At 45.1% G+C, this 25,239-nt stretch overlaps 1 protein-coding gene across 2 annotated transcripts in view; it reads left to right on the top strand.

Moving 5' to 3' along the window:
• LOC147718709 (hypoxanthine-guanine phosphoribosyltransferase) overlaps window positions 1-25,239 on the top strand; it is a 451,506-nt gene that overhangs the window by 149,908 nt on the left and 276,359 nt on the right. For both annotated transcript variants that reach the window (XM_086918683.1, XM_086918682.1), the window contains exon 3: window positions 17,378-17,561. In XM_086918683.1, coding sequence (XP_086774809.1) covers window positions 17,378-17,561 — 184 coding nt within the window. The remainder of the gene's footprint in view (window positions 1-17,377; window positions 17,562-25,239) is intronic.

The following is a 25,239-nucleotide window of genomic DNA, read 5'->3' as shown; positions in this document are numbered from 1 at the left end:
GGCCAACGCAGACCCCTTAGTTTTGAGCAACTACAGACCCATCTCTCTTCTCCCCTATTTGGGAAAGATCTTAGAGACTTATGTAACCCGGTGTCTGAGTACCTTCATTGAGAACTCATCTTTTCTGGACCCCCAACAGGCTGGTTTCCGCCCCCTCCATTCCACCGAGGCGGTTATTGCGGCAGTCATGGACACCTTAAGAACAGGAGCTGACAATAACATCCCCCAAGCCCTCGTCCTGTTGGATCTGTCGGCGGCTTTTGACACGGTCGATCACACCATACTGATCGACCGTGTCACCAACGCCGGCATACAGGGCGTTGCTCTTGATTGGGTTCGATCTTTTCTTCACGGCCGCTCCCAGGCAGTTCATCTCTCCACCTTTTCTGCTCCCCTTTCCCCCCTCTCCTGTGGTGTCCCTCAGGGTTCGGCTCTATCTCCTCTCCTTTTTAATTTATACATGCAACCCCTTATGGTTTCTCTCCGCCACTCCCCTGCCACTATCTATAATTACGCAGACGATCTGCAGCTGATCTTTCTTTTGGATACCTCGCCTTCTTCCCGCACCAACTTCCAAACCATTATGCTATACATCTCTGATTGGATGGCTCACAGCCAGCTCAAGTTGAATCCCTCCAAGACGGAACTTGTTCTGGTGGGTGGTCCGACCAATCCTTGGGATGACAATTATTGGCCCCCCTCTCTTGGCACCCGCCTCGCCCGGTCAGCTCTGTGAAAAGCCTTGGAGTTGTCATATCTGACGATCTATCTATGAAATCGCAGATCTCGGCTGTAACATCTTCCTGCTTCTTTCAGCTGCGCAGGATCCGTAAGATCTGTCGATTTCTCACCAGAGAGGCACTCATTCTAGTCATCTTGGCCCTTGTCATCTCCAGGGTTGACTTTGCTAACATCTTATATGTGGGGATCCCTGCCTACCAGCTCCAAAGACTCCAACTGATTCAGAATCAGGCCGCCCGCTTGGTGTTCCACTAACCTAAACACCAGCATGTCTCCCCACTCTTGAGGAGCCTCCACTGGCTTCCAGTGGCTAAACGGTGCTCCTTCAAACTCGGATGCACTATTTTCAAATCTCTCCACAATCGGGCACCCGCTTTTATTTCTTCCAAGCTAGAGCGGTATTTACCAACCCGCAACCTACGCTCCTCTGCCGACAATCTTTTGTGCATTCCATACAACCACCGCAAGAAACATGGTGGCCTGCGCTTCTTTTTTCTAGGCCCTTCTTTTTGGAATTCTCTTCCTTCCTCCTTTCGTCACTGTCCCTCTTATGAGCTCTTCCGTAAGACTTTAAAAACCTCTCTCTTCAAAGCTGCCTTTGAGTAACCACCAACCCCTTGTCCGCTGTGTTTGTTATGAGCGCCAAGAAACCGTCTCGGTGTACGTGCGCGGTATAAGATTTTTAACATAACATAACATGTATTGTTAGCCTCCATGCCGTTAATGAAATCCAGATTCTCTTGTCATGTTATTAGGAGAATCTCAATACTTGTTGCATCATTATACCATAAGCCAGGAGGTCCTGCTCGAAGCATGATCCTCTGCTGTACAATCCACCAGTATGTGCTTTTAATGCTGTACACCTGTTAAGTCTTTGTTGAAAAAGATCAACAAAGATTATTTAAAAAAAATGAGGAATGTAATGTCAATATAGAGCTTATAAACGGACAAATTGTTTAAACCAGCAGTCCCAAGAGTTTCAGGAAATAAATGGATACAATATCTTTCAACATGAGTCAACGAAGCCAACTATTCACTCATAACAGAATTGAAAAATCAAGTGAGATTATGGGAAACAGTCTGAAATTCTTCGAAGTACTGCAACAGGTGCTTTAGATTTTCTTTTTAATATTTCAAATTATAATTACTATATAATATAATTACTAATTATAATTGAAGAATACAGAGTCACAGCGCACTAAAATTGAAGAATACAGAGTTAAAGCTCACTTTAATAGTCTCATATTGCAATTGGGTGTCTACTCTTTGTGCAATGGACAATGCAGCATAAATTGTGCTACCAATGCTTGACGACTGGAAGACAAACCATTTACCCAAAACCTTTGCCGGATACCCAAAGAACACATTCCTCTGCTGCAGGTCTAAACAGCGAAAACTGCCTTGGCAGGGCAAGTCAACCCCAACTTCATGATACCAATACCAAATAGTCTTCCATTACACTCTGTTTCGCGGTGACACTGTTCTGGTAGTGTCTGCTATAGGTTCAATCGCAGGCCCTAAAGCTGCAGTTGGTTGGTCCAATAAGTATTTGTCAGCGGCCCCCAAATACTCTCGGAGTATGAGGAGACTGGCTGAAGCTTTGCATACATTTCCATTTGCTCCTCACAGTAAACCAGGTCAGATAGCCATTGCATCTTGTTTGGTGCTCTTCCTCTACCCCAATGTTTTAAACCCATGCTGTTTGGCCAGTAGCTGTGCAAGTGCCACCACTGTCTGTTGCTTTCCTCATGCACTCAACCCAACAAAGGCGTGATGGGGTCCAAGCTGAGGTCCTCCTCCACCATGTCTTACAGGGTGACTCTAACCTCATTCCTATATCTGTGAATATGTGGGCATTGCCATGCGAGATGCACAAAATCAGAGATTCAGTTGGGTATAAAACAACATAAACAAATGGCAAAAATGTATCATACGAAGTTTGGTCCTCGATGAGAGCCTTGCTGTCAAGAGTTGGAGTACTTCCAGTTCTTATCTGCTATCACTGTATCCAGTGCTACTTCTCATTTGTTTCTGGAGTTGACGACACATACAGGGGCATTTTATTTTAACAGAGATGTACAGCGACACAACTAGCTTTTTGAGTGTGTCCGCAGCCAGCAATTGCTTAAGTGTTACAAAACTGGGTGTTTCTTGTGGTAAGCATTTCTTGGGCGCTTGAGATGCAGCCCTAGCCTGTAGTTTATGAATATATATCTAGGTGTGTACACCAGTCACAATACAGATCTCCTCCTTTTAGGACTGTGTAGTTTGTGTTGTGAAAGTGCCATGTGTTCGGAGGTCTATCGCAGTCCAGGATTTCCCACCAGAGGAATAGACTGTGAGTATAACAAAGCCAAACTCTTCCTTTTCCTCAGTCTGTGCCATGCCATATTAATCTTGTTAAGGCGGGTGTGATGTCACGCATATCTGTGCATGCAAGGGAGTATAAGACCTTGCAACAACCCCATACCCATTCTCCAAGGGCCACGCTGCACATTTCCAGGCAGCATTTACTCCACACACAGGGTGCGGCAATATTTGCATTCCAAATCTGCCTCGCATATTAAATACAGCAGTTTTAAGGGTTCCTTACTAAAGAGCCGCTCCAAATATCCCAGGATTGTTGCAGCTAGAAAATGGATGATGTATAATTAGGCCGAGGCCAACAGAGCTACACTAGAGAGCGATTTACAGAAAGTGAGCGACCCGAAAATACCCTTGAGGGCTTGGGTAATTGAAATGGAAAGGTAAAGGTGCCTTCAAGGGAGTTTATTTTTTATGTATTTAGTAACTCAAATTAGTTATGGAAGGATGAATCAATAATCCTTGTTATGAACCAATCCAATACTATTTAACTTGTACAGTACATCTTATCCCTATCTTTGTTTTATTCAATGTGTTGTGGGATAGGTGTTTTTATGTGTGTACCCACAGTCCTAAACTTTATTTGTTTATTTATCTGTATATGAAGTCACTTATCTCAATGAATTTTTGATAAAACTATTTTTTTAATACACCTTGTGTCTTTGTTTGTATGTTGTGTTTTGTTAAAACAAAGTATCTATATTGAATTTCAAGTTAAATAGTATTGGATTGGTTCATAACAAGGATTATTGATTCATCCTTCCATAACTAATTTGAGTTACTAAATACATAGAAAATAAACTCCCTTGAAGGCACCTTTACCTTTCCACACTAGAGAGCGGCCATCTTGCAGCTGGCTCTCTAACACCCCCATGAAGTGTGTGCTTTTAATGAACCGCTATAAAAACAAGCATTTACAATGCAATGGTTTTGCCTTTGTTAAAGTTTGAGCTATTGGCAATGCTCTTGACATTATTTTTATTTATTTATTTATTTAACATAAATAAATGGCATTGTCATTTGGAATGCCACTAGCTTTATCTTTCGCAAATGACACCCACAAACACCTACAGAGAGCCCCCCAACACACACCCACACAGAGCCCCCCCACACACTGCGAGCCCCCCCCCCACACTGCGAGCCCCCCCCACACACTGCGAGCCCCCCCCACACACTGCGAGCTCCCTCCACACACTGCGAGCCTCCCCCACACACTGCGAGCCTCCCCCACACACTGCGAGCCTCCCCCACACACTGAGAGCCCCCCACACACTGAGAGCCCCCTTATCGTAACGGACCTTCATGCTCTCACTAAATCTAGAGTAGATAGTCCACAGGGGCGTCCCCAAACCGAAAGTTGCATTGGTAAAGACTCGAGATCGGTATTATGTAACTAGTTAACCCTTCTCTCGGGCTACCTGCCGGACATCTGACTTTCCATAGATGTATTAAGAGTCTTTTCTGTTCCTTAACAGCAAAATACTGCTAGTTTTGCCATGTCTGGTTGTCCATAAGTTGACACCTAAACAAGTCCCTTGAACACTCCTAGCTAGAACTCCCCAAAAGTCTGTCACTTTGCAGCACACTCCCAGACAATGCTTCCCATTGTCCCAGCATGTGCAGAGACATGTTAACGAACATCACTGCCCCTTCACTACCCTCTTTCCCATTTGACAGCTCAATCACACTGGTAATCATGGCTTTCACACCCTTGCCAGCAAGCACTTACTTCTTTGCCAATAGCTGCCCCCACAGTATTGCCTGCCAACCTCCTGCTCCTACAAGCATCCTTGCCTGCGTGACTAGTATGGTTCCTTCGTCTCGCCTGTCCATGCACATGGCTGTCATTTATTGAAACACTTTGACCCTGGCCACAGACACACCCCTCAGCCCCTTGTCCTCTTCCATTTCAACTGCCCCAGGCACGACTGTCAGCAGCCTAAGAACCCCGGCTCACACGGAGTGCTTATTTTACATCCAGCAGCAGACTGTCCCACCCCTCAGCTGAGCCTTTACGGCCACCTCGCCTTCCAGGAGTCCACTCACCTGGTTGTCCATAGCTGGGTCCCCACCTCCTCCCAGGGCTGCTCAGTTCACTTTCCGGGAGCTCCCCTCACGGGCCTTCTGCTAGTGGCATTCTACGCCCCTTTGGGCGCAGGGCTGGGTCACGCAAGCCCCCGACGAAGGGACCGAGGGATGGCGGCAGACAAAACAAATCCAGCCAGGCTCCTGCCACAGCCTAGGCTTCGGCTCCCTCTGCACGCAGCAGCCACGGCCAGCGCGCGGCGAATTGGCTGCCAAGGAGCCGGAGTGCCTGGCTCAAATCTGGCCAATCACAAATAAAAAAGGGAGTGACTTCCTCCCTTCTAGGGATGCCCTAGGGCCGCAAACACAGAAGTAGGACATCAAACACTAGCCCGTGCTGAGCAGTAGCAGATGCTGTACATCTTACTCCTTAGGGGTGACAAAGACGAGGAAACAAACTGCCATCTTGATGTTTTGCCCGGTTTATTTCTCCAGGAGCAGAATGAGAGAAAAAACTCATACAATTGTTCTTCTAATAGTTTAACTAATTTTATTTGTAAATTAATTGTAATAGTTCAAATTGATGTAACAAAATCCAACACATTTTCGGGGGCTCTTCTTCTTAGAACGTCGCAAGGACATAAATGCAACTGTTTTTTCGTTTCTCGTAATGCAGTTAGGGTGTAGAATTCCCATTCCAGTGAATGAAAACTGCATTCCGCCAATAGCGGCGCGTCCCGAGCAGGAAGGGAGGTGCCGGCAATGCCGGACCAGATTCAGGGGCGTTCCCGAGCATTGGCTTTCGGCTGACGTAGCGTGACGTAGCCAAAAGCCAAAAATTCTTGGGAACGCCCACGAATCTGGTCCTGCATTGACAGACAAACGTGTCTTCCAATGGCTAGCCTCCATTTATGGAGCTAGCCAATGGAAGACGGGGGCGGATTCCAAGTCCCATACTATAGTCATTAGGTTTTCGCCTGCGCAAAAAAGGTGCGCAGTGCGCAGCTTTCGCCAGGCAAAACCTAATAAAGGGACCCTATTGAACTAAAAGTGCACTAGTAGATATTTCCTGCTGCGCTAAGCAGAATTCATACATTAAAGACTTTAAAATGTAGAAAGCATTTCTTTATCCTGTTCTTAAATTTTGTTGTGTAATTTACATCCCAAATATTTAGAAAATTCTGCGTGTTCTTTGGCACTTAAAGATGAGCCAGGCCACTGGTTTTCCCTTGGCTCAACTGAAGAACAATTTTAAGACACTGACAGAGTGAGCAATTGTCCAGAGCCCAACCTTCCAAGGTGCCCGGCCTCTGCCAGCTTTTCACGACCATTGCACCAGCAGAGATTGCCCAGGTGGGGCGAGTATGTGCTGATTTTTCAAATACTTCACAGTGGCTCTTCTGTTTCTTGCATCTCTGCTGGGACTATTTCCTGGCACACAATACTTTGTGATACACGTGGTGGGCCGTCTTGTCTGATTTTAGAAATTGTCCCTCCTTGTCCTACTCCTCCTTATTTATTTAGAAACTACTTTAAATCAGTTGCTGCAGATCTCCCATCTTTTCACAACGTTATCCTACTCTTTAATTCTCTTTGCTTGATGAGCTAGGCTTTCAGTTCAGAAGTAAATGTAGAGTCCCTGACGCATACTTTCAGGCAGTAGTTGGGCCTTTTTGGTGCTGTGAGACTACAGACAGGTTTTAGGTACCTCACATCTTGATATTAGGTATGGCACTGTCACCCACACCATCTGCTTTACCTCAGTAACTTTTTTTAAGTTTGACATCTAGTGGAGAATGAGGTGAGCCAGCTGTTTTCGTTAAAATTCTGTAACTGAGCAGACGGTGAAAGCCACATGCTTAAATGCTGTGATTAATTTGTAAAACAGTAAGACCCGTGACCCCGCGTTTTGGTCAGAAGACTGTGGAAGTCCTTCAAACATCGGTGCTGCAGAGTACCAAGGCTGCATCATCTTAAATACACAACAGATTTGTCATTCACCACCAAGCATTCCCTGCCTCTTTCCTCTTTCAGATTATTTTTAATCCCCGTTTTCTCCCTTTGTCACTTTTTCCCGTCTTTCTCTTTCTTTCCCACTTTAGTGTTTTTCTCTCCCTTGCTCTGGGTGAAAGTCTGACGAGGAAAAATAAGTGCTGGTCCCTACAAATTAGTACATGTGGGCCCCACCGGTAACCACCAGCTCAAATTAAGTACTTACTGCCTTACAGTTTCCTAAACTGCTTGCCATGGATTTGAACATATTTAGAAACATAATCAAAGTTTTAGTTTTTGCTTTCTATCCAAGAAAGATTGGGTCGAGGGGAGGCCCTAGGCACTGTGATTAAGTGCATCAATTTATTATTGAACAAGGACCTAGAACAGCTCCTTAATGTAGCGTTCCAAGAGGCAATCCCATTCAAAGTACACTGAATAAATAGTACAATCTGCAAACAAAAATAAACTAATTCTCTGAAAACAATTAGTAGTGTATGGCTTCTCTTTGGATGTGGTCTTAAAATGACATTTTGTCCTGAATTCTGACCCTTTATCTTGAATGTTTTACAGTCCTACTCTGAATTTGCCTGCATGTTAGTTGATCACCCTAATGTGAAGTTGCTGGTTATGAAAACGATGCGGGCCTGCAAGTAGAGCCAGTAGAGTTCCATCCAGATGTTCTTGATATAATCATATTTATTTTGGCCCTGGGTAAGACGGCATTTATGGCACCCCTATGTGGTCAGTGTAGGTCCTGGAGGCAATAGAGAAACGCATTTCCATCATCCAGGTGCAAGAGTATGAGGACTTAAACAGCCTGTCACTGTTTTCAGTAGAGAGCTGGTATGAAACCGTCTTTAGGTCTCGCACCTGGCGACTCCCTGGGCCACACGAGCTGCCTAGCACCCATAGGAGTACAGCGAAGTCTGCAGGCGCCGCCACTGGGCACAAGCCTCAGGCCACACCGATGTGCATGCTCACGGTGCGCTTACAATGCGCGTATGGCGCTCTACCACTTTCCCTTGTTTCCGTTCCTCCCAACCGGGACTGACCTGGCGCACCTCCCGCAAAACTGAGTGGCACCTGCCCTCTGTCTTTTTTTATCTTTTTCTGTCTTTTTGGTTTCTGTTTATTTAGAAGCGTGATTACTATTTCGTAAAAGCCAACAAACGCCACATGGTTTAGAATAAACGTTCGCATTCCTTAATAATATTTGATGCACGTGCTTGCATGGTTAGTTAGCAACGTTTTTATGTGCCCAAATGCAAGGGAGGAAATGGGCTCTTTGGCCGCCGTTGGAAATGTGAAATACTCATTTCCGCTCTGTGAAGAACATTAGGAGCACCAGCTTCAAAGAGCTGGTCCTCTTAAATAGAAGAGGATTCAATGTTGCCCTCTGTCAGAGTTGGACTAGCTGAAACATGCTGTCATATCTTTAAATTAGCTCTGGTTTTGGTGCAGGTAAAAGAACTGCTGGAAATCGGAACACTACCTGTGTGCTTTTCCTTGGACAAAGAGCTCAACTTATTCAGAATGTCAGCAATCTTCTACTTGTTTGTTTCTGCTGCTGGTTTCTTTGCTGCTTGGAGGCATCTTTTGGCTTGTCCATCCGCCCTGCCGTGGGCTGGGCGGAAGGACAAGTTGGACCCGCTTGCCTGGCGAGACCGTAGACTGCACCCACACCCGCACCTAGTGGGCAGTCCCTGCCGACCACCTATATCGCTCACTCTGTGGTCTCCGACCTGATGATATTTTGTTGTCGGCAGAGTGGGCACGACCTACCAACACATGAGGGGAGTACGGGTACAGGTCTCAAGTGGCGTTTCAGAAAGTTTTCAGGCTGTGGGGGAAATGCCTACCGCTGACCGCTCGCCTCGGCTTGCTCGCCACTTTACAGGCTCCGCCTCTCACGTCTCTCAGGTTATTGCTTCCAAGCCGAGGTAAGTAGGGAAAAATGAGAGCTTAACTTTTTATGGCTCTTAATTCCCATGAGGAGAGATAGTGGCATACTTGTACTGCATGGCGCCTATGAAAACAAGCATGGCCGGACACTGTATGCCGGAGGCCTTTTTAGGACTTGCCAGGTCACTCAAGGGCTTTTGCTCCATCCTATTTAAACCCAGAAGATAGAAATTCCACCATACGGCCGTCTGCATACGACGTTTAATGTCAGAAATGCCAATGACGGGGACTGTGATTTCAATGCAGCATCAGGTTGAGGTCTGCGAGTGCAATTACTAAAGGCAGGCATTTCATCCGAAGAGAAGAGTGCCTCCAGCCCAGATATTTACTGACCCCTGATTTTTAACCATACCAACTAGGGGCGGGAATAAAAGAGTGGCCAACTAGTTGGGTATTTTTAGATTTTCTTTCTCTTTCCGCTCCACATCACTGCACTACACTTAGTCTACAATGAAAAGTGCTCCTACGTAATTTTTCAAGTCGCAGCACGCCTCAATCCGTAGAGGATTGAGATGAACCCCAATGATGAAGGATGCCACCTAGGGGCAACCCTGGTGGGTGATGGGTCTCTAGAAAGTCTTTTTTTCTATGGCAGGGATTACAACAAATCCTTTCTGTATCCTATCTAATTCTCTAAGGGCAGGTTTTCTTCGATATACTGTCCCTTCTTCCTAGCCAAGACATGAGGACCATCTGCAGGAGTAATCTCCTATAAAAACATTTTGAGAATAGTTATTCTATAGAGACCCTCTAGGTTAGATGTTATGTGTCTATTTATAATGCACAACTCACCTAAGGGTGTGTCCAGGCGCTGAAGCTGGAGTTGAATGCGGCGAGTTAGTGTGTGGGCTAGGTAAAGAACTGGTCTTCAGCAGTTCCTTGCAGAGTTCAAGGACTGAGAAGAAGGCTTTGATGGACAGGGGCAGATCATTCCAGCTTTAGGAGTGAGGTAGAAAAAGGCACAAATGCCGGATCTGGTTTTGCTTATGCAAAAGTTGGTTGGGGGGGAGGGGGTGTTAACAAGTAAATGTCCGGTTGAACAGAAGTGTCACTTAGGTTTGTAGAACTTTGAGGTTGTTGAGGTATGTAAAGCCAGTATTTTGCAAGGCTTTGCATATGTGTGTGGAAAGTTTGAAGAGTGCTCATTTGTGGATTGCCGTGAGGCGAGGGCTGGGTGGGAGTTTGAGGGTGAGCCTGTATGGTCTGGAGTGTTCTGGACAGTTGAGAGCCAATTCCCGCATGAAGTGCATTGCTGTAGTTCAGCTTTCTGGTTATGAGGTCTTGAGTGATGGTACTGCAAGTGTTGGTCGGAAGCTACTTTGGGCCATATGTATCAAAGTTTTGCGATTCTCAAATTGCGATTTTTTGCGAATCGCAATTAGAGAATCGCAAAATGCAATGCTGGATTTGCTAAAAATTTTGCGAATCCTACATATTCCTTATTTGCGAATCACTAGTTGAGATTTGCAAATAAGTAATACCTTCCCATTCTCAATTTGCTGTTACCAATTAGAGAATAGCAAATTGAGAATGCAGTTTCAAGGGTGCCAAAAGGGCACCCTGTTGCAACCCTGAAATATGCAGTTGTGCACATTTTGTGCACATACATGCCTTAAGGGCATGTATGTGCAACATATGGTACTTTAAAAAAATCTAAAGTGCTTTTTTAAAGAAAATCGCATATTACCTCCAACTTGAAGTTGGTTGTAATTTGCAATTCTTAAGGCCAAATAGCAAATTTCTGGTGCTTCGTGAATTGCATTTAAGGAATCTCAATTTACAATTCCATAATTGCATTCGCAAAATAGAGAATCGCAAATTTTGCAATTTTTTGCAATTCTCTATTTTGCAATGGCCTTTTGGGATAATGCATCCCAAAAGGCTATATCCAATTCGCAAACGGGCCGATTCTGAGAATCTTCCCGTTTGCAAATGGGAAAAAGGCTTGCTACATATGGCGCTTAATCATCTTCGCATCTGTAGTGTGTGGAAACAAAAGATGGAGACTGCATGCACTGGGCCAGTCAAGGCGAGTTGGTTGTTGATTACTATTTCAAGGTACTTTGCAGTGGTTGCTAGGAGAAGTGTGGGTCTGAGTTTGGCAGGCCACCAGGTGGAGTACCAGCGCAAGATGTATTTGCTGATCATTACTACTTCCATCTTGTCTGTGTTAAGCTTGAGGTTATTGGTTGTCATTCATTTGGTGACTTTGGTCACGCAGGCAGAGAAATTCCTCTGGGTGTTTGGCATCTTATTGGAGAGATGGAGAGTATGATCTGGGTGTCGTCAGCATAGGATAGGATGTTGAATCAGTTAGTGTGGATGATGTTGGCATGTGGTGTCATGTAGGGGTTGATCAGAGCAGGGCTGAGGAAGGATCCCTGTGGAACTCTGCAGATGAAGTTTATGGTGTCCGAGATGAAGGAGACCAGGTTGACCGACTGGGAATAGCATTTCATGAAGGAGCAAAACCTTCAAAGTGCAGGACCTTGGAGGCAGGCTTCTTGCAGTCTGATAAGGATGGGTTGGTAGTTTGTGTCGAAGGCTGCAGAAAGATCCAGTAGAATGAGGGCAGTGGTATCATCTCCATCCATGATCTGGATGTTGTCCGTGGCAGAAATGAGGATGGTCTCTGTATTGTCATTTGGGCTGAATCTGAATCAGAAGCAAGGATTGTGTAGAAAGGTGGCTGTCCGTGAAGTGGATGGCTAGGTGTTTATCATCTTTTCCATGACTTTTACCGGGTAGGGTAGCGCAGAGCTAGGCCAGCAGTTGGCCAGCGTCGTTAGTTTTGCGGACAGATTTTTGTGACTCAGGAGGTACTTGAAGTCTTTTTGTTTATTAAAAGGCTTTTTTGGAAGCCAAAATGGTTACTTCCACATGAGGTCAACTATCCCCACCCCCCCCCTTTTTAGGTCGAGCTGGTGTAGCAGTGCGAAGCACTGCGTCCAGAGAAGCATCGATTGTCGTCCATTTCTGGGAATGTGAGACAGGGGATGTGCACGCGCAAGCCCTCGGCGTTTTCACCTCGTGGGCGCGCACGCCCAGCCCAGCGCTGTGCACATCCTCCTGTCTCACATTCACAGTAAGTCAGCCTCTCGCCTCTCTCAATCGCGCGCTCACAGCCACACTCACGCATGCGCACACACGCACACACACACACGCAGGCACACACACACTGCATATACACACACACGCACACACACACACCCACACCCACACACACACACCCACACACACACACACACACACACACACCCCCCCCCTACAACTAAGCACCACCCGCCCACTCACCGGGCTACAGGCTCCGTCACGCGGGGCTTCCCTGACTTGTTTAATTACTACCTGGTCTGACATCAGAAAGAACCCGCCCCACAGACCCAATCGCGTGCTTAAGGCTTCAGCTACGGACCACCCACTCTGGCTGTGGAAGGAGCGAAGACCTCGGCGCTGCCCGGGTGTCACTTGGCGACCTCCCTCGGCAAGTAATCCCCTCCGACAGCCTCTCTCCTCAGGTGGGAGGGCACTTGTCGCACTGACAGCGGTCACAGCTGGAAAGAGCGCCCGCAGGAATCCGGGGAGATGACTGTGCGCGCGTGGTCACGGGACGCCAGCGAACCAGAGGCCATGCCTAGACTCGAGGATGATGGGAACCGGACACGACGCGGTAGAGGCCGGGTGGCTCTTAACCCACGGGTTGCGCCACAGACAAGCTGCTGCGTAGTAAAGTTGGGTTCATTTTACTTAGCTTACCAGCACTAATCCCATTCAACATGGCTCTGAGACGGTGTTTCTCGCCCGGGCTGGGCTCTTAGGCTCGCATACAGACGGGGCTGGATAGACAACACCATTTCCTTCAAACATACTCCGTGAATACTCTGCATCGCTTGTTATGTCTCTGTGGAGTCGCCCACTTAACGAAGGGCGGGGCGTGCTGCCGCTAAATGCTGTGCCGAGTGAGTCAGTCTCTCGCGCGCGTTCAGAGCCAACTCAGGCTATGTACAAGTCTCGAGCTGCGAGCGTGGCAATCGCGTACATCAAACTTTACACGGAGGATGCGAACATTAATGTCCTCTGGGCCGCTTTGGACTGTGCAATAAATAAGGAATACAGCCACCCATTTCGAAAGAACTGGAAGACTGATGAAAGATTCTAGTTGAATTATCTATTGTTATTTCTGTCCTACAAATTGTTTTGTATGCACAAATTAGGCGATTGCTTTCCCTGCTTTATTTTGTTATATATGTGTATTGCTATATATTAACCTTTATGCACATATAGGTGCAAGTACCAAGAGTGACGATTATTATACTTGCTACTCCACATACTTTTCACCAGATTCGACCGGCCTTGGAGGCACCGGCCTGCTGGGTAATTTGTTCACTTTCTCCATTGCCTGTATATGTTCTCACTGTGTGTGCTAATCTCTTCTTCTGTCAGGATGTCTTCAGGTTTGTGTCTCTGTTCTGTTATAGTCTGCCCTCTACTGCTCCACTGATTGTATTCCCCGTGTCCGACCCCTGGTGTCTCTCCATTCTGAGTGTCTCCTCCCTGTCAGTTTCTATCCCAAGGTGTTTCTTCTTCGTCACTTTTCCCATGTGTGTCCCATGTCGCGCTGTGTTGTATTCTGCCCCACTGTATAATCTCCCTCTCTCTGACCCCTTGTGTCCCTCTTATTGTAGGGCTACTGGTGCCGCTGTTCTTTTTCGTGTCCCTTAGTTTTACTGTCTTTATAAGTCACTTAGCCCAGGTGCGTCACTCTCTGTCCCAAGTGACTTAAATCTCCTTTACAATGTTACATGCGCCTGTTCTGTGCCACTGTTTGTCCCCAATTTGTCTTCGGGCTCCACTCTTCTCGGTCTGCTCTGTCACTGTTACCAGGTCTCGTATCTCCTCTCATCAAAGTGACCCGTTTCTTATGGATACTTCTAACCACAGATTACTAACTTTAGGGAATATTTCCTAGAGGTGAGACTTTATCTGGAAACGTTAAAGCAGTACTCGTGTGCACCTGTAGGTGGTGTCACACAGCTCTAGCCTGTCATTCTGGTAAACGTCCTCTGCCCCATTAAAAGTACAGCTGCCCTTCAGAAACGCTCTGCTTAAAGTGGTGCATGGGCTGCCCATTCGGTGCGTGTTACGCCTGTCTAGAACTCCACGTTCTGTCCTGACTTCATTTATTTTCAGGCTACGGAGTTTAGGCATTGTTCTATTTAAAGAAATGTAGACTTTGCCCTATTAAATGTACTGCAGCCCTGCCCGGCAGATTTGTAGCGCTCATTGTCTCCCAGGAGGGTATCTTGTAGCCGAGGTGAGAGTCTAGCCAAGCCCTTGACACAGTGGGACTACTCGTTTAGAAAAGCTTGGTTTTCAGAGTAGGTTGTGTGTACTGGCAAATCGTTCCACACTTTAGGAGCGATGTGGGAGAAGGCACGCCTGCCAGATCTGGTTTTCCTTGTGTGGCTTGTGTGCAAGTAGGAGTCTGGACGAGCACAAGTGGCTGGAAGGCTGGTGAAAGCAGCTTTGATTGTTGAGGTCTGCTATAAGCCACTGGAATTATGCGATCGGCAGATGTGGCGATTTTCCACATAATTATACACTTGCCGCTTTTGCCACATAATCCACTGTCTGCACATAATCTGCAGATTTGAATCAAAAAATGTTTTGTTTCTAGCTCAAAGGGTTCAAAAGTTACTCAAAATCCAGTGACCAGTGTTGCTGTGCAGTGAAAGGCCCTTAGCAAAGCTGGACTTTTTTGTTTCGTGTTGCTATATTTGGGTATTAAAATAGTACTGAGGTCATATCCATTCCCAGACAGTTTTACTGATTTTAACAAGCATCTGCAATGCAATAGGTCTCGCATTTACCCGAGTTTGAGCTATTGGCATTTTAAATGACAATGCCTTATATTTATGTTTTGGTTTTAAAAACATAAATAAAAGGCATTGTCATTTACAATGCCAATAGCTCAAAGTAGTGGAAATGCGAGACCTATTGCATTGCAAATGCTTGTTTTTTTAACCTCTTGTAGTAAATTATAGTCCAGAAAGAGCAGTCTTCATATTATAGATTTCAATATTGTATTCTCTGTATTTCACATAATCTCATGATCTCTGGGAATAGACATTTCTCTAATACATTTATTTAAGAGCCTTTTCCATTCGTTTTACTACAGGTTGATACTTTGTCCCTGGTCCACAGTAGATGATGGTCTAGTACCTCACAGATGTACACAGTGGGATGGCTCTTCATAGAGATGTTATGTTAGTTATTATACATCTAAGAGCCTATATGAGCTTTAAGGTAGAATCTCAAATGAGATTGTAAATGTTAATACGCCAATGCTGCAAGTCAAGTGAGTTTCAACTTTAAGCATGGACAGAATTTAGAGGTTGAAGCTCACATTTACAGTAAATTATGGATCTAAGTTAGCCCCTGTGTCCATTTTCTTATTCAGTTGAACCAAGGATAATATAAGGATACACTTTAATTTTAAAGCAGTAAGTGCCTTACCCATGGCTCTGCCACCCACGTTATTCGGAGTACCTTTTTACTCTCTCTACCATGCCCAGAAGGCATTGACTAATAACTGCTAGATGGTGAATCCAGCTAAGGTTCCAATTGCGTTACAGACGGACATATTCATTTTGTTAGGCACAGGGAGATTAATTGATTTGCCCAGAGTCACAGGATTGTGAGCGTCACTGATGAGTAGATGGCCTGCCAGATATTATTCTGTTTTTGAGATGTTATCAAGTCGGGGGATTCTGAAGGAATAAAGGGGTAAGGTACAAACTTGACTTCTTCCTTAACTTGGAAAAGATTGGGATCGCCAGGGCTGCATATGTTTCATGATGAGGCCCCGATTACGTAATCACTAAAAGGCCTCCGTAACTAACAGAGTCTAGAGCTGAACTAAAATAGAATGCTTCTTTGAGCTGCCCTCCAGAATTACCATCACTGAAGCCTGTGTTCAGGATTTTGATCAGAGATTGGGAGCACTGGAATCCTTGGCACTTTCTTGAAAGACAGGAGAATTTAAAGACCAAGCAAACACAGTGCTGTAGAGAAGGTTCGTGACACCATGCTCTTACAGTTAAATAACACGGTCGAGTAAAGAGTGTTCGCCGGTGGACACGTTTATTTGGGAGCTTGGTGATACAATACATTAGGAAGCGGTGCCTGGTCTGGGGTTGCCTGCATTCTAGAGGTTGTAGGATCCTGGTGTTCCTGGACATAAGCCAAACAATTCAAATGATGAAGCCAAAAGTACAGTGTGTAAAGGCAGAGCTTTTGAAATTGTACATTACACCATCTCTTTTGTACCATGACCGAATAAGGATTCTGAAGGGGGCACAGGCCGTAGGTTAGCACAAGCTGAAGGAGCACAATGCTTTCTAGAGACCATAAAGAGGGAGCTTAGTGAGTCGGCCATGGGGCAATCCACAGCTTGAATAATGTGTACCTAATGTTTATCTGTATGAATGTAAAGGTGCCACCGCGTAACGCAATGGGGAACAGATAACGGAGTGCTCAACACAAACTTTGTCCCTGTGGTTTTTCCTCGTCTTTTTCTACCCCCCCCCCCCCCCCCCCCTCTTTTTGATGCTCCTGCTCTTCTTGTTGGGTGTGTGAAAGGTGTGTTAGGACTTTACTCGAGCATTTAGAGATGTGCTTGAATTATGGATCATTTGGGAGTCTATTTTTATTCTCTGTTTACTTTTTGGTTCTAAAACTTACTAAACAGATTGGCACCATAATATTGATGCAAGAACTGCCATATAGAGTTTTAAAGTGGAGAAAGTACAATGCAGCTTTCTTCAAGGGGGTGCAGGCGTGAACATGTCAGGCTTCGGCTTTCCAAGCTTTTTCATTATTTACATCTTTGTTTTGTTTATATTTAAATTTTCAATATATGATGTGCTATTTCTCACCCTTGTGTTGAGGATATCTCATTGGTATATGAACAACTGTGTCCATATTCAGTCGATGAGGGTGATTTTAAATTTTATATATGTAGGATACATTCAGAATAAGACTGAGGCCCGGTGTGACCGGTCTTGGAGAGGAATGGAGAATGTTGGACTAAGAGTACAATATTGCCAACATATCGATATTGCTTTTTATTTCTTCTGGACATTTAAAATGAAAGCTGCCATATTCTGAGATCATGTACCATCTTCTATCATAATTCGTACTTTTATGGCCAACTATGTTTAGTTGTAGCCTCATCTTTAATGGAGAGGGTCTAGGTTGATTTGAAATGTTGACCATGCTTTGTTTTTTACAGGACGGAAAGGCTGGCTCGGGATATCATGAAGGACATGGGAGGTCATCATATTGTGGCTCTGTGTGTACTCAAGGGTGGCTACAAGTTCTTTGCTGACCTGCTGGATTACATCAAAGCACTAAACAGGAACAGTGATCGATCTATTCCCATGACTGTAGACTTTATTAGATTGAAGAGTTACTGTGTAAGTATGATCATATCAGCCCTATTCATTCATCTTTACCATTTAACAGCTTCCTCATATTTAAGCAATCTAAAATGTTTAAAGAATTATGAAAGATTTGCTTTTTAGGATGCAGACCACCCCGAAAATGAATTGCTTATTTTAAAGCTTGTATTTTATTTGTTAGTTTTTCAGTGATGAAAAGATAGTGAAAGTACTCTCTCTTAGGGTGATAAAGATGAGAGCACAATGTGCTTTTTAAAATACCCCTCACACACTAAAAAAATCCAGTAGTGTCATGCTTCATCATTGGGGTCTTCCCGTCCCTCTACGGGGCGGGGCGTGCTACGACCTGACCGACTACGCGGGAGCACTAAAGTGGTGACAGGACTATGTGATGGTGCAAGGTGTCAGTGAAAGTGTAGGGACCTAACAATGTGTGTGAGTACAAAAATTAAAAATCCTCTGGCTAGTAGAAAAAAACAATTTATTAGCTTCTCTAGCTGGGGACATTAAGAAGGGGGTTTTGGGGTTGAGCCGATCGCTACAACCTGGTCTACATGTTTCGTAGGCAGTCCCCTACTGCCTACTCATCAGGACCTTCTACTGGTCCCTACGGGAATAAGCTCAGTTGCTAAGTATTGTCAGCCTGTCTTCCTAAAAACTAACAGTAAAATTCCACTGCTAGTTTTATGCTTCAGGGCATGAGCTGGCCCCATAGGAAGCAAAAATTCCTGCATTCAGCAGAGCGGCAGGATCGGTAGAAGTAAGACTTAGTGATTATGCGGACAAAAGCGCCGCGGTGAAATCCTACCGATTGTCAGCTCATGGGGCACCACGTACTTGCCACAACAGGACCATATTTGGGTCACCTATTTTTGACAATTTTTGCTTCCTAGGGGGCCAGCTCATGCCCTGAAGCATAAAACTAGCAGTGGAATTTTACTGTTAGTTTTTAGGAAGACAGGCTGACAATACTTAGCAACTGAGCTTATTCCCGTAGGGACCAGTAGAAGGTCCTGATGAGTAGGCAGTAGGGGACTGCCTACGAAACATGTAGACCAGGTTGTAGCGATCGGCTCAACCCCAAAACCCCCTTCTTAATGTCCCCAGCTAGAGAAGCTAATAAATTGTTTTTTTCTACTAGCCAGAGGATTTTTAATTTTTGTACTCACACACATTGTTAGGTCCCTACACTTTCACTGACACCTTGCACCATCACATAGTCCTGTCACCACTTTAGTGCTCCCGCGTAGTCGGTCAGGTCGTAGCACGCCCCGCCCCGTAGAGGGACGGGAAGACCCCAATGATGAAGCATGACACTACTGGATTTTTTTAGTGTGTGAGGGGTATTTTAAAAAGCACATTGTGCTCTCATCTTTATCACCCTAAGAGAGAGTACTTTCACTATCTTTTCATCACTGAAAAACTAACAAATAAAATACATGTCCACACATTGATAGAATCTCTTTGTTTAGATATATTGCTTTGGAGGGTGATTCTATCAACTCCTCTGCACTTCCCTGATTGTTTTGGTATTTTAAAGCTTGGCTGAGTACTTTAGCTAAAGTGCTTTCTAAGTTAGGTAGGCATATTCCTGGGCATCATAGTGCAACAAGAACTAGGCAGCATTCAACAGCAAGTTCTGCGTCAATGCTTGGATAATGGCACAAAAGTAGATTGAGGAATAAATAGTCACAAACTGTTTAGACCTGCTATGGGAGTAGCATAAAAAAAATCAGAGCAAATTTGGCTCTGTTCATAAATAATAAGAGTATTATGTCAATGATAATGTCATTTTTGTCCCTGATGTAGCAAAGTGAAATATCTTCCTCCACATAATCTTCTTGTTACCCAACTCAGTTGATTCTGCCATGTTTGGCCATCCAGTTATTTTTACAATTCACTCTGTTAATCTGGGGAGATTTTGGGAACCTATTTTTATTATTTGGTGTAATATTTGTATTAAAATGTTTGATTTAATGCCTATTAAGCTCTACTTTTTTCAGTTTGTTAACAGCAGTGTTGCTTTATGTTGTGTAGGTTTGCCATATAAAGCTAATCACCTGTGAAGGGTATCCAGGTGCTGGAGCAGGCGTGTAGTCTTGGGACTAAGGTGTGGGGTGCCCAGCTTACAGAAATTAGTCTAAGAGCCAGGTCTTCAACTTCTTGTGGCCCTGATGTAGAGGATAGGTAGTTCTTGGTCTTAGGTGCAATGTAGGAGAATGTTCTTGTGGATGCGGGGGATGTGTGTGCGCAAGTGTGGCTGTGTTTGTGAAATTGAAGGCAGTTGTTAAGGTATGTGGGTCAAGTGTTGTGCAGTGCTTTTTATGTGTGTGTAAGGAGTTTTAATTTTATTTGCTGTGTTTGTAGATTGGGAGCCAATGGAGCTCTCAGGGGTGTGGTGAGATGTGGGCACTTCATAGGAGGTCAAGGTTAAGTATACAGTGGAGAAGTGTGGCTCAATGGTTAGAGCGACAGACCCTGATGCAGACGTCTAGCCCGCGACCAGGGTTCAATTCCCTGCCTCGGCGGGTCTTGGGCTCAAAATTCCACGGACCTGATAATTCTCGCTTCGGTGCCTATTCCAATCATAGTCCCACTCTGCAGCTCTGGGCAATAGCTTGCTTAATCTCCACAACGGCCCCTACAACGCTAAGGATGCCTGGCCTTCACCCTGGGGGTGCCCAGGAGTGGGCGCCTCACCGGGAAAGCCAGGACTGGTTCCACAGCGCTATTCGTACAAGCGCCTTGAGATCCTTGCGGGTGAGTAGTGCGCTATACAAGTATCAATTTACTTTACCTGCGGTGTTCTGGATGGTCTGAAAGCAGTGAAGGAGGTGGTTGAAGAAACCTTTCCTTTAGGATACTTAAGGAATTACTGTAGAAGCTGAAATAATAAATAATAAATGATTCCACACATACGACTCTCTGTCAGCACATAAGATAGCAAAGTATATTGTAGACTAACAAACAGCAGATTAACATGCAGCACGGATACACCAGCAAAGTCACTGAATGTCCAAAGAGGTGACATGTCTGACAATTTTTATAGGCCCTCCCGCAAAGGATGCAGCATCATAACATACGTAGCACAAATTAAACCTAGTTCATTTGAGCACGGGTCTTCACCGTTGTATACCATTTAAGGTCCGAACCATACTGTTGCTGACCACGTGACCCTAAGTGGGCAGCTTCTGGGACTTTCCACTGTAATGTAAGATACAAATCTGGTGCTTTTCCAGTTAATAATTGCAACATAATAGTAATGACCAGGAACATATTGCGAAATGGGATATGCTGAAACATACGTGCCTGAGCGAGCATCTTCCCTTGCCACTTATCTCGTTTTCGAGCATGCCTTGCGTTACTAAAGTTGTTTCGCTGAAGCTAGGGAAAAGTGCAAGCATCTCGTGCAGTGTTTGTTATGTCAACTTAACAGGGCCTAGAAGCTTACTGCATTTGATATCCTAAAGAAAATGGCTTCTACATACCTATGGGTGGTTCCTTGGATTCGTTGTGGGACAAGATTCAAGCCAGAAACAACGTCACTCTTTTACGGTCTGGACACTTGGACTTTGTTGGACTTCGCCTGGAACTGAGACTGCACCAAGGAAGATACCTGCTGCTCCTGGTCTCACTGTTCTGCAAGTCGTCTTCGTTGTTGGTGTCTGTGCTTCTGCCAGGTTCTTCAGCAGACCTGTTGGCATCAAGGACCTCCAAAGAAATCACCCTTAGAGTTAAGAAGTCACTCCCCTTCATCTACAGGCACCGCAACGAAGCTGACCGGTCTGCTGCTACTGTCATCCTACGGAGTTCCAGAGGCTCCGAAACACCGGTGGTTGTTCTACAACTCCCTCGAGGCCTGACCTATCATCTCTGCAATTTTGAAGCCGGTATCCCTTGTCAGAACCGCTGGGACCAAACCTCTGTGCACCGTGTTGAGTTTCCGTAGCCAAGGCTTGTTGTCTCTGCACTCCAGAGATCTTCAGGCTACAAGAAGCTACATCTTTCAGCATTTCTTCCCTTCAAGATCTGCATCCTCCCCCTATCCTCTGCACCGTGGGCATTCATTTTTGGTGAACTGCTCAAGGTCCTCTTGCGAGTCCTATGCCTTTGGCCTGTGGGTCCTCCGGATGGTCATCTACTGCTTCCATGGACTCCCCGGTTTGCTCTGGGCTGCTCCGACTCTCCTGCTGTTGGTGAGTCCCTTGGACCTTGCTGGTCACCACATTGCTCCTTTTTTCTCCTCCACACCAGTTGCAGCTACCAAGGCTTGTTGGTGCTCCTGCTAGGCACGGACCACCTAGTCACCGACATCCAATGTGGGAAAGCTTGTGCACAGCTCCTAGTCTTCAGTGACAAGGTCATCGTTCACTCTTCTGAATATCTCCACATCGGTGGGCATTTTCTCTTCATGCCTCTTGGTCACTACAGAGTGGAATAGACTCTGTTCTCTCTGCTTGCAGAGACTTCACTTAAAGAATCCATCCCTGGATTCCACCAGACTCCCTCCTGAACTTCTCCAGAGGCACTTTCTTATAAGTCTTTCATTGTCTATAGAGGTTTTTGACGTCTCTTCAACCCTATGCACCTAGCTTTACTGGTGTAGGTAACCTGGTTCCCAGGACTCTCCAAGAGAATTCTTCGGGGTCCTCTGGGAAGGGTCCTTCTTCCAAACTGGAACTGCACCTTCTCCAATGACTTCCATTGGTCATGCAGCTGTGTTCCCACTCTGCATACAGCCTCTGTGGGGGTCCTGGGTACTTACCATGGGTGGCTCCTTGTGTCCCCGGCTCCTCTGGGTCTTCTGGTCCAAGTCCCGTTCTCCTTTGCAGTTTGCGTTCCACTTTTTTACAATATGGTTCGGTCTCCTCCTGGAGACCACTGTATTTTGTGCTACTTACCTGAATGCATTTGTATAATTCTTGTGCATTGTGTTGATGTCTCCGGGTAGGAGATGTACCAATGTATTAGTGAGTGTTGTGTAATAAATAGAAGTATTTTTATATAAACACTGTGGTTCTTTTTCATTTAACTTAACCTACAGGTTAAACTGGTTAAATAAACTGCTTAACACTCCAAGATAAGCCTGATGGCTGCTCTCAACAGCTTTCTATGGTTATCAAAGACCACTAGAATCACCGTAAGGGTTGCCTGGATTAGTGCAAGGTGCACCACTTGAATAAGGTTATACTAAGCCAGCCTACTACGTGTGTTTGTGCATATATCGGTCTGTCTGTGTGTGTCTGTGTGTCTGTGTGTGTGCGTGTCTGTGTGTGTCTGTCTGTGTCTGTGTGTGTATCTGTGTCTGTGTGTGTTTCGGTGTCTGTGTGTGTGGGTCTGTGTTGTGTGTGTACCTGCATGTGTATGTGTAAGCATCTGTGTGTGTATGTGTGTGTTTGTGGGGGATCTGTGGTGTGTGGGGGAATCTGTGTGGTGTGTGGGGGAATCTGTGTGGTGTGTGGGGGAATCTGTGTGGTGTGTGGGGGAATCTGTGTGGTGTGTGGGGATCTGTGTGGTGTGTGGGGATCTGTGTGGTGTGTGGGGATCTGTGTGGTGTGTGGGGATCTGTGTGGTGTGTGGGGATCTGTGTGGTGTGTGGGAATCTGTGTGGGGATCTGTGAGTGGTGTGTGCGCGTCTGTGTGTGGTGTGTGCGCATCTGTGTGTGGTGTGTGCGCGTCTGTGCGTGGTGTGCGCGCGTCTGTGCGTGGTGTGCGCGCGTCTGTGCGTGGTGTGCGCGCGTCTGTGCGTGGTGTGTGCGCGTCTGTGCGTGGTGTGTGCGCATCTGTGCCTGGTGTGTGCGGATCTATCTCTGTCTGTGTGTACATATTACAAAAGTGCTATATTTTGTTTAAAAAAAGCATACATAAAACCACAGGCATTCCTATAGCCGGACAGACGCCCGGGGCAGATTGTTTGGGGTCAAGGGCAACAAGTTTCCATGTGTATTTTGTCCTTGGGACAAGTAGGCCCAACCCCCTACATCACAAACCCTTTGACTGCCAGTTTACAGTACCACATGATGAATCATGAAAAGGCATTGCCTGCAGTTAAGGTAATATTTGTGCTGTTCAAACTTGTATTTATGGTTCGTTAATGCAAAACCTTTATTAGGGTGAGTGATCCAAGTACATTTTGTAAGCTCAGACTATACTACTGTCAGTGGTTCCAGTATAAAAATGGGTGCACACTTTTTCAATGTTTAGCAATATGAGGCTAGGCATACTGCTTCCAGAATGCTCTCTGATTGGATGCAAATATATGCAGAAGCTTAAAAGCAAGATTGATTATGCTTTGCTTTCAAAATAAATGTTCACAAAAAATGCAATTTTTTTAGCTAAACTACTGTAACGTTTTAGGTACCATTTCTCTGCAGCATCATTTAGTAAAATGTGTTGATGTATGCTAGTATTTCCCAAAATTATTCATAATGGAAAATCAGTTTAACCAGTCATAAGATTATGGGAAACACAAAAATGAACAAGTATTGGTAAAGCCAATAGGTCTGAAATTGTTGGTTTTATCAATGCGTGACTTGTTTTGGCATTTTGTTTGTAAAACCTTGTTGGTGTGGGAGCTGCTGGGCCCTCATCATTATAACAAACATTGGCAAAAGCAAAAATTGTTTCGGTCTCAAAAAGCACACATTGCTACAGTAGTTGCTGGCACTGAACAAAATGACTGTTGATTATGCTCCTTGTGAAAGAACAGAAAGCGGTCACTCACAGTGACGCTAGCTGATAGACAGAGAGACACAGAATTTTAATAAACACAAAATGTCATGGTTAACGACAGACCTAATTAGGGGCCCAATTATTAAAGAAAGTCTCAAAAGTGCACTCATGTCCTTGCATCAAATGCAGATACACACCTTTTGAGAATTCACAAGACTTTATAGAAGTTGGCCACGAAATAGTACTCCTAGAAAATATTTGTGAATTGCATTTTAGCATGAGCAAATATGCAGGTGTAGATTTGCGCATGCGAAAATCTGAGTGTTTGCAAGTTCACTTTCCCTCCTATCACTTTTTCCCCAACCCTGGAAGAAGTTTTATGTCAGCCATTGTCAGGAGTAAATTTCCAACCTTTCTCAGTTTAGGAAAAGATAAGAGTTGATGAAAACCCTTAAAACTTGCAGGTTAGTACATTTACATAGACTCTAAAGGGCATTCCAACCCTGGAACTGTTGCTTACCTTCAGCGCCAGTACATAGCTCTGCGCGGAAATATGGCAACATAAAAGAATTGCTAGTATTCAAACCCGGATTTGGAAGGAGCCCTGGCATAATCAGAGAGGCTATTTCGGAGCTCTTATATAAGGAGATTGCTGCCAAGATTTGTTTCTTAAAATACGTAAATAATTACTATATCCTATCAACCATACTAGAAATAATACTGCATGGTTTTATATCCAGATTTAGTCACTATTCATCGAAATACGGGCTTTGATAGCAGTTCTCAGAAAAGCCCCTGTTTGAGCTATTGACTCATCATAGAGTTGAAGCAGCATACTTAATGCTGCCCTATTACTCCTCTTTATAAGGGGGAGCAAAAAGAGCTCTGTGTACATAGACTAAAAAAACACAAAAGAATAGAAAGTTCAATGCGGATTGACCTGAGCTCCCATCACATGGGTGGGGCAAGTTGTCAAGGTTTGTTTGAAAGCCGGAGTGAAAACATAGATTGATTAACTTGA

Source organism: Lissotriton vulgaris, chromosome 4_1, assembly GCF_964263255.1.
Source record: "Lissotriton vulgaris chromosome 4_1, aLisVul1.2, whole genome shotgun sequence".
Taxonomy (NCBI): domain Eukaryota; kingdom Metazoa; phylum Chordata; class Amphibia; order Caudata; family Salamandridae; genus Lissotriton; species Lissotriton vulgaris.
Note: the sequence above shows the minus strand (reverse complement) of the source record. Positions and strands in the feature narration are given on the sequence as shown.